General features: G+C 43.7%; 1 protein-coding gene across 4 annotated transcripts in view; it reads left to right on the top strand.

The window, feature by feature from the left end:
• Positions 1–277: 277 nt before the first annotated feature.
• The window catches only part of kctd5b (potassium channel tetramerization domain containing 5b), a 34,094-nt gene continuing 24,670 nt past the window's right edge, over positions 278–9,701 (top strand). For 2 of the 4 annotated variants that reach the window (XM_029629407.2, XM_029629405.2), the window contains exon 1: positions 284–763. In XM_029629407.2, the coding sequence (XP_029485267.2) occupies positions 542–763 (222 nt within the window). In that variant the 5' untranslated portion in view covers positions 284–541. Of the gene's footprint in view, positions 764–9,701 lie in introns of all 4 variants that reach the window. The other 2 variants (XM_029629406.2, XM_029629404.2) reach the window with 2 other exon arrangements.

Genomic DNA, 9,701 nt, shown 5'->3' with positions numbered 1-9,701 from the left:
CCTGGGGTGCATTCAGTTCGATTAAACGTATGCTGCGTTTCGTAACTGCTTGTACTGAACGACACGGCCCCACGTTCTTGAACCGGTTCTTTTTATAGCTGCTCATGTCTTGAACAAACTAGGTGTCAAACTCATTCCACAAAGGCCTGACTGTCTGCAAGTTTTCGCTCCACCTTTGTACTTGATTGAATTAAGGTCACAAATTAGTAAGGAAATCGCCTCACCTGGTAGTCTAGGTCTTGGTTGAAAATAAAAACGCTTCGGCTCGCCGTGGTGAGTTTGATACTCCGGGATTATGAGGTGCGTTTGCGCCATTTGGATGTTGTGTCTGGAAGCAATGAGTGACTTATTTAACGGGCAGCGGTGCATTTTGAATCCACAACTCATCCCCTCTTTTTTTTTTAACTGGTCGTTCAGAACATCACCTTTTACGTTTTTTTCGTACTGAACGCAGCCCAGTGAATGGCGTGGAGCCTACTGGAGAGGAAAAGCTTCCTGTCAACAGCCTCACCCAGTCATACCGGAGGGCGTAGAAGAGGGGATGGCAGAAAACAGCTCCGATACTTGTGGTTCCGTTTATCGGAGGTGTTTGACTCATTCTACCGGGGAAAAAACCCACTCAACCAGTAACGGGGCATCCAAATGGGTTCGATTGAACGTGGGGGGAACGTATTTCTTAACAACACGACATACGCTGTGCCGAGATCCGAAATCATTTCTGTACGGACTGAGCCAGGCTGACCCCGACCTCGACTCTGATAAGGTAATGTTAGCCGAGTTAGCTAGCCTTCTCCGGGTTTCTTGTGTCAATGGTGAATAATTCAATGTCTGTGGGTTCGCCTAACTAGGTAGTCTGCAAATGTAATGGTATAATGTAGTGAAAGGGATATTTTATGACCGATTGCAAACGGCTACTAGCTAGCTAGTTTATTAACGTTAATTCCAGATTCCGACAGCCGTCAAACGACGTACACTACATGACCAAACGTATGTGGACACCTGCTCGTCGAACATCTCCTTCCAAAATCATGCGTATTAATATGGAGTTATGGTCCATCCCGCTAAAGCAGCATGTTGGTACATTGCTGTGGGGACTTACTTCCATTCAGCCACAATAGCATTAGTGAGGTCGGTTATGATGTTGGGCGATTATTCCTGGCTCTCAGTCGGTGTTCCAATTCATTCCGAATGTGTTTGATTGAGTTGAGGGCAGGGCTGTGTGCAGGCCATTCCAAGTTATTCCACTCTGATCTCGACAAACCATTTCTGTATGGACCTTGCTTTGTGCATGGGGCATTGTCATGCTGAAACAGGAAAGGGCCTTCCTCAAGCTGTTGTCACTAAGTTGGAATCACGAAATTGTCTAGAATGTCATTGTATGCTGTAATATTAAGCTTTCCCTTCACTGGAACTAAGGGGCCTAGCCCGAACTGAAAAACAGCCCCAGATAATTATTCCTCCACCACCAAACTTTACAGTTGGCGCTATGCATTGGGGCAGGTAGTGTCCTCCTCCTAGTATCCGCCAAACCCAGATTTGTCCGTCAGACTGTCAGATGGTGAAGCTTGATTCCACTACTCCAGCAGACGCTTGGCATTACGCACAATGATCTTAGGCTTGTGTGCGGCTGCTCGGCCATGAAAAACTATTTCATGAAGCTCCCAACGAACAGTTCTTGTGCTGACATTGCTTCCAGATTTTTACACCCTTCAGCACTTGGGGGTCCCATTCTGTGAGCTTATGTGCACTTACCACTTCACGGCTCAGCCGTTGTTGCTCCTAGATGTTTCCACTTGAAAATAACATTACTTAGAGTTGGCCTGGGCAGACTTGTTGGGAAGGTGGCATCCTATAACGTGCTACATTGTTAGGCACTGAGCTCTTCAGTAAGGCCATTCTACTGCCAATGTTTGTCAATGGAGATTGCATGCATCTGTGCTCGATTTTATACACCTGTCAGCAAATACCCGAATCCACTAATTCGAAGGGAAGGGGTGTCCACATACACACAAGTATCTAGTTGGTACTGTTAGCTAGCAGGGGAGCAGAACTGGTTCTCTAGTTACCAAGGTAGCTACAAACATTGTAAAGAGTTGGTTGATACAACGTAGACTAACTAGAATTAGCTCTAGGACATTTAATGATCATGCATTGTCATCTTAGCTTCCTGAAATGGCTCGCCAGTCGTCCCCTCCAGTGCTGTCTTTACTCTGACTACTTGTTACAATGCTTGGGTATTAGTTTGGCATTGAGTGCCTACATAAGTCTTAACAATATAGCATATTACCTTATTGAAATGTGTATTTTCTGTGCCATAATTAATTGTATTTGTTTTTTGTATTGGTGTCCAGTTTAAGGACACTGGTATTTTCCATTGAGAATTAAACCTCAATTGCTGCCAGTGTTTTATGTTAATAACAGCTTTAAGTGATGGGTCGAACGGTCTTTTTGGTGAACGTCGGGAAACCGAATCGCATCTGTGAAAGAGCCGTTCAGCTGTGATTTGCATACAGCTACTACTGCTTTTTGAGTTTAAAACAATGTTTTTCTGCAGATATGTTCATTATTTTTTAACTAAATGTGGTGAATCCTCACTGCAGAAACAAATAGTGGGGAGTGTGAAACTATTTTATTTTTTTTTTTTTTGCAGGCCATTTTAAGAATTTGGCCAGGTAAAAATGTATTTGACTGCACATTTCAGGGGGTGACATAATGGTGGCCTACCTTTTTGTGCTTTAAATAGTAGATTTGCAATGTTTTTAAATTGTAAGTTCAACCTGAGCATGAAAAAACAAAATAGCTTATTTCCTAATTAAACTACATTCATATTTACATTGAATGTGTGTATTTAAAGACTACATTTGTCAAATTGAATGTTATTGTTACTACAAAGTAGGATACAGTCTCAAAATACGTTTTTTCAGTCAACCAGATTTCATAGCTTTTGGCAATGGCTCACAAAATTTGTTTTGGTAATCATTTGTCACCCTGTGTTTCTGACCAAGTCGGAAGGTTAATGAAACAATATATTTTTTTAATGTGTGAGTGCTAGTATAGAAATAACGCTGATTTGGACAGGCAGTGTTACAATCGTAACGTTTTTGAGGAAAGGTTGTTATTGTGGACGCGTTTCAATTATGATTGTATACAAACTTTCTGTGCAAAGCTAACTTTAATCAAGTGCTTAGGTGATGTGTAATTGGTTTCCTTTCTCTGTCAGTAACTTACTCGTTCTAAGCGTAACGGACATGATCAATGACTCACTAGTCTGCAACACTGTATCACGCGATCATGATCAAATGTTCATGCCCATTCGATTGCTTCCGAAGTGTGCTTGTTTGCAAACAAGCTAGCTGGCCATTTTTATCGTGTGTGATCTATTTTGGGTCTACTCACGTTATCATAAGGACTGCAATCATGTTGTTCTGCTAACTGGAGCATTGCATAATTAAGTTCTTAAAAATCCATACAATTTCACCGGTCATGCTGAGTTTGTTTACTTCCTTGAGGGTACCCTGTCATTGACAATATATCTGTGTAGTCTGTCCTGCACGTGCTTGTGAACTGCAGCTGTCAAGCCTGAGGTGATTGTCGATCTGACAAGAAATGTTTATGAAAGTGCAAACCCTGCACCAGGGGTAGTTTATATTTTAATTAAACCTTTTTACTGTTTCACGTAACGAAAATGAAGATGAACCCTAAATAGGAAAGACATCAGCAAAATGACATATGTCAAGATACAGTAGAGAGAAGGAATGAGTCCAGCTAGCTCAAACAAGGGAATGAAATCAGTGTATCAATCACTGAGTCTAGGTTTAGAGGTATTCACTGAGTCTACAAAACATTAAGATCACTTTCTCTTTCCATGACACACTGACCAGGTGACTCTGGATGAAAGCCATTATCCCTTATTGATGTAATTTGTTAAATCACCTTTAAAATCTGTATAGATGAATGGGAGGAAACAGGTTAAAGGATATTTTAAGCCTTGAGACAATTGAGACATGAATTGTGTATGTGTGCCATTGAGGGTGAATGGGCAAGACGAAAATGTGTCTCTGAATGGGGTATGGTAGTAGGTGCCAGGCGCACTGGTTTGTGTTAAGAGCTGCTGGGTGCGCACCGGTTTCCCGTCTGTATCAAGAACAACATGGGCCAGCATCCCTGTAGAACGCATTCGACGCCTTTTATAGAGGGGGAGTGCAACTTAATTAGGAAGGTGTTCCTAATGTTTGGTGTGTGTGTGTGTGTGTGTACGTACGTACATACATACATACATACATACATACATACATACATGCAGTTTGTGGGACTAGTAACAGATAGACTGACTCGGATGCTGTTGAAATGCAGTTCTTGAGGAGGAACGATTTGTGTACATCTTGCCAGCCAAGGACGACCAGACTTGGGTGGCTGCAGGTCAAGTTGTTCAGTCCCTGTGTGAATTTGTGGACAATTATAGGGATGGGGTACTGTTTCACAGAGCCTGTGCTGGCAGATTAAAGGGTGTTCGATCAAAACTAAGCCTCATCTTAAAAATACACTTAACAGTGTTTTCTGTTACTCAGTAGGTGATAACTTGTTCAATTGTTGTGAATAAGGCTTCAGGGCGCCCAAGAAAGTTCAGCAAGCGCTAGGACCGTCTCCTAAAGTTGATTCAGCTGCGGGAACGGGGAACCACCAGTACAGAGCTTGCTCAGGAATGGCAGCAGGCAGGTGTGAGTGGACCTGCACGCACAGTGAGGCGAAGACTTTTGGAGGATGGCCTGGTGTCAAGAAGGGCAGCAAAGAAGCCACTTCTCTCCAGGAAAAACATCAGGGACGGACTGATATTCTGCAAAAGGTACAGGGATTGGACTGCTGAGGTCTGGGGTAAAGTCATTTTCTCTGATGAATCCCCTTTCCGATTGTTTGGGGCATCTGGAAAAAAGCTTGTCCGGAGAAGACAAGGTGATCGCTACCATCAGTCCTGTGTCATGCCAACAGTAAAGCATCCTGAGCCCATTCATGTGTGGGGTTGCTTCTCAGCCAAGGGAGTGGGCTCACTCACAATTTTGCCTAAGAACACAGCCATGAATAAAGAATGGTACCAACACATCCTCCGAGAGCAACTTCTCCCTACCATCCAGGAAAAGTTTGGTGACAAACAATGCCTTTTCCAGCATGATGGAGCACCTTGCCATAAAGTAAAAATGATAACTAAGTGGCTCGGGGAACAAAACATCGATATTTTGTGTCCATGGCCAGGAAACTCCCCAGACCTTAATCCCATTGAGAACTTGTGGTCAATCCTCAAGAGGCGGGTGGACAAACCCACAAATTCTGACAACCTCCAAGCATTGATTATGCAAGAATGGGCTGCCATCAGTCAGGATGTGGCCCGGAAGTTAATTGACAGCATGCCAGGGCGGATTGCAGAGGTCTTGAAGAAGGGTCAATACTGCAAATATTGACTCTTTGCATCAACTTCATGTAATTGTCAATAAAAGCCTTTGACACTTATGAAATGCTTGTAATTATGCTTCGGTATTCCATAGTAACATCTAAAAAATATCTAAAGACACTGAAGCAGCAAACTTTGTGGAAATTAATATTTGTGTCATTCTCAACTCTTGTCCACGACTGTACATTTTCCTCAAGTCTATGTTTTTTTGTTGTATATTTTCATTGGTTTTGTGTGTAGCCAAGCCTTACTTTCAAAGTGGCTATTAATATTTGACCTTTTAGACTTTGAGATTCACCGACTTTTGCTAATGTGTCATTCTCCCAAGAATGCCTGTCCATGTCACATCCATAACGCAAGTTGTTGTTTAATTCAATGATACTACTTACATGCTATTATCGCCCAATGGTCCCCTTCCAACTTATCTTCCCTTCATTGAAAATGAATGGGGCTCCTTTATTTTGCCCTAATGTGCTACGTGGATTTCCGGTGTCAGATGTCAACAGTGCGCTGAACAAACAGGAGTTCCACATTCTGTGGGACGTGTGCGACCCAGTCGAGTTGGCTATTATGTCAATAAGCTGAAAAGTACCCAGGGCCTTGAGTTGGCTCCAAGTCAGCTGGTCCGTCAGCCGTGGCCCAGTGAGAGACGGGGTGCCGGCCTGTGTAGATGGAAACCGAAGTCTGAGCTTTTTGGCTGAAACACTGGGTAAATCCTCAATGGAAATGCGGCATAAGGGATTGACTACTGTATGGCGAGGAATGAACCAGTGCCCAACTGCGTTGGCTAACTGGTTTGAATGCTTGCATGAATGACATTCCAGCCACGTGTGATGAATTTCCTATTCATCCGCTGGGCATAGAGGAAGAAGCAGTTGTGTATGGGCAGCACCAGTTGGTGTGATGCTGCTCACACACAATGATAATAATGAAATGCATGCACTTGTTTTTTCAATGTTAACGTGAGTTAATGTAGACCAATATTGTTCTGCTGTGACATTTTTCAAATGAGAAGAATGCTAGAAGAGGTAGGCCTAGCTACAAATAAGATTGTCATGCAATTTAGATTTTCTTGTCATGGTGCAAGGGAAGTTGACTGACAGCTGAAATAAAAGCCAGATAGAAAATGGCAAAAATAAAGAAATATTATTTTGCTGTCTTTGTTACTGTTTCTAATAGGCCTAGTAACCTGCCCTGAAAATGCCGTAATATCCAACATATCTCTCTCCTTTTTGTCAGTCTTGCTATCCTTTCTCCCACTTTAGCTCTGTTTTTAAACACACACACACACACACACACACACTGACTGCCATCCTTAGTCCCCTTCACCCTCTGGCTGTGTGTCTGGTCTGTAAGGAGCAGCTTGTGTGGATGTCTCTTTCACTGGCTTAGTTCATGTTCTAGCCTTTTTCCAAGTGTGGTGGGGAGCCAAGGGATGATGTCACTCCCCTCCCTGAATGGGCTGTATGCTTGTATTGGGTGAGAATCAGGGGCCTCTGTTCTAAGGTTGGGCATTTTGAAATGATTACACTATTATATCGTTAATTTTGTTTGCATATCCGGATAGTCGGAATGCGTGTTTTAAAAAACTAAATGTTCTTCAATGGGGACTTGCTCGCATGCCCCTATCCACATTGACGGGAACGCAGTGGAGAAGGTGAAAAGCTTCAAGTTCCTCAGCGTGCACATCACTGATCCTTTGTTATCCACATTGACGGGACCGCAGTGGAGAAGGTGAAAAGCTTCAAGTTCCTCAGCGTGCACATCACTGATCATTTGTTATGGTGTGTGGTAAAGAAGGCGCAATAGCGCCTCTTCGACCTCAGGAGGCTGAAGAAATTTGGCTTGGCCCCAATAACCCTCAACTTTTACAGATGCACAATTGAGAGCATCCTGTTGGGCTGTATCACCGCCTGGTATGGCAACCAAGAGGGTGGTGCGGTCTGCCCAAGAGTTTGCCCTCTGTGATTATCTGCCCCCCAGGACACCGACAGCACCCGATGTCACAGGAAGGCCAAAAAGATCATGAAGGACAACAACCACCTGAGCCACGGCCTGTTCACCCCTCTATCATCCAGAAGGCGAGGTCAGTACAGGTGCATCAAAGCTGGGACAGAGAGACTGAAAAACAGTTTCTATGTCAAGGCCATCAGACTGCTAAATAGCCATCACTAGCTGGCTGCCACCTGGTTACTCCACCTTGCACCTTAGAGGCTGCTGCCCTATATACATAGACATGGAATCATTGGTCCCTTTTTAAAGTGACTAGTGTTACACTATTAAATGTTTACATACTGCTTTACTCATGCGTATCTACAGTATTTCAGTCAATGCCACTCTTGACATTTCTCAGCCTAAGTTATATATTCCATTATTTTACTTTAGATTTGTGTGTATTGTTACATACTACTGCACTGTTGGAGATAAGAACACAAGCATTTTGCCCCACCCTCAATAAGAGCATGGGCCAGTGTTGAAGGGTGGAACTGCAGTCTGAAATTCGGAGTTCCTGTATGTGGGCATTCCTACATCTGCATCCTCTTTTTTTTTTTTTTTTTTTTTTTTTAAGCTATGACTTTGGTAGTGTAACGACCCTGGGTTTATAAGCGCGGAAATCGACCATGCCGCATGAGCATGCTTTTGCGGCAAAGTCGATAGCGCGCCTGACCTCTGGCTCGAAGGTCGAGGGTTCGAGACCTGCTCCCTGCTGTTTCATTACAGTACATAGGCAGTGGCGCTCCATACAGTAGATGGTGGTAATTCACCATAACGTTGGATGCCAACCGCTGATAAACCCCACAAGAAGAGGCAGTCGACAACGGCAGCAAGCTATAGCTAGTACACACCGGTAGTGTCCTTTGCCCCCGGGTGTCGGGCATTGTTTTCCTGCAATTCTGTTAATGTTGAGGGCAAGTGTTCGGCATGCAGGAGCAAAGATGACTCCGGTATTACGGAGGTGTAGGCGAGCTAGCACACGGTGTCCCTCCGCCTTCTGTGCTAGCTGGAAACGGGGACGGGGGCAACCCGTAGACCTGTCCCCGCCTGTCGGGCACGGTTTTATCTGGAACACGGTTGAGTTGATGCAGGAAGGCCCCAAATTGCGGGCTGCAGTTGTACACTTGGGCGTGTCTGACACAAAGTAGCCAAACCAACTCGCAAGTTGGACAAACTTGTTGCTGTGAGTGTCTGTCTTGACTGCATTAAATATTATTTTTTTAAAGAAGCAAGCTAGCTACACTAGCCAGTTAAGTTAGTGAGCCAGCTATCAAGGCTAATTGAGGCTTTTGCTGCGCTCCTCGCGTCCTTGTCTACAACTCATATTAAACAGCCTACCTGTGGGTTAATCATTGTAGCCTATTCATTTAGCCAACTGAATTGTGTAATTGTAATTCAATTTTGCATACATGGAGCCTCTTGACAGTAGTGCTGCTTTGATTGATCAACAATAACAAGCTTCACACGGGAAAGTGTGTAGGCTACCGGTACTTATTGTTTATGGGGGGCACTAACTTGTTTTACTAACATTTTGTAATGTCATGGTCTATCCCTGTATGTAGCAATGTCACAGAGATCATTTAATTTTAGACAGCCTTTTCATTGAAATGGGCCTAAAATCTTTGTCAAAAATAAATGAATATTGTAGTATTCGAATAACCGTGCCCAATGCCCATCCCTACTCTGTTCGTCCATCTGTCAGCAGCAGTTTGCATGTCACTTCTCCCCTCCGCCTAGGGGGGAACTACTCCAGAATATTTTTTTTGCTTGACTCCCAAAACACGCTGAAACAGCTGTGTTCGCATACACGTTCAAACCACCTCATTATTGCAATCCTACTTGGAAGACACATGTTGCTTTCTAGAGCGGACTGGCATGAGCATGATGCTGCCCATTTAGCTTATTAACTTATAAAGGCCTATTTTGTTTGAAAATAGGTGAGGTGTATGAACTAGAATATTCCTGCTGGGCGCAGCCTTGACAGATCCCATTGGATGATGCAGCGCACTCTATGCAGATGAGCCTGTTATTTGCCATGTTTATAGGCTATAGCCTATTCGGACGGAATTAGTACAGCTGCGGCCGCTGAATACCCCGTACGCGAGATTGTGGTTGTCAACAAAGCAGCATGACAGAAATGTAATGCTAGTTTTCGAACTACCGGTAGTTAATTTTGAAGAAATATAAAGTGATCTGTGCATTTGAACAACATCAATGCACCTATTAAACTTTTGGTATGTCAAAAACCGACTGAACACTGCTG

The sequence above is a fragment of the Oncorhynchus nerka genome, linkage group LG23, assembly GCF_034236695.1.
Source record: "Oncorhynchus nerka isolate Pitt River linkage group LG23, Oner_Uvic_2.0, whole genome shotgun sequence".
NCBI classification, from domain to species: domain Eukaryota; kingdom Metazoa; phylum Chordata; class Actinopteri; order Salmoniformes; family Salmonidae; genus Oncorhynchus; species Oncorhynchus nerka.
Note: the sequence above shows the minus strand (reverse complement) of the source record. Positions and strands in the feature narration are given on the sequence as shown.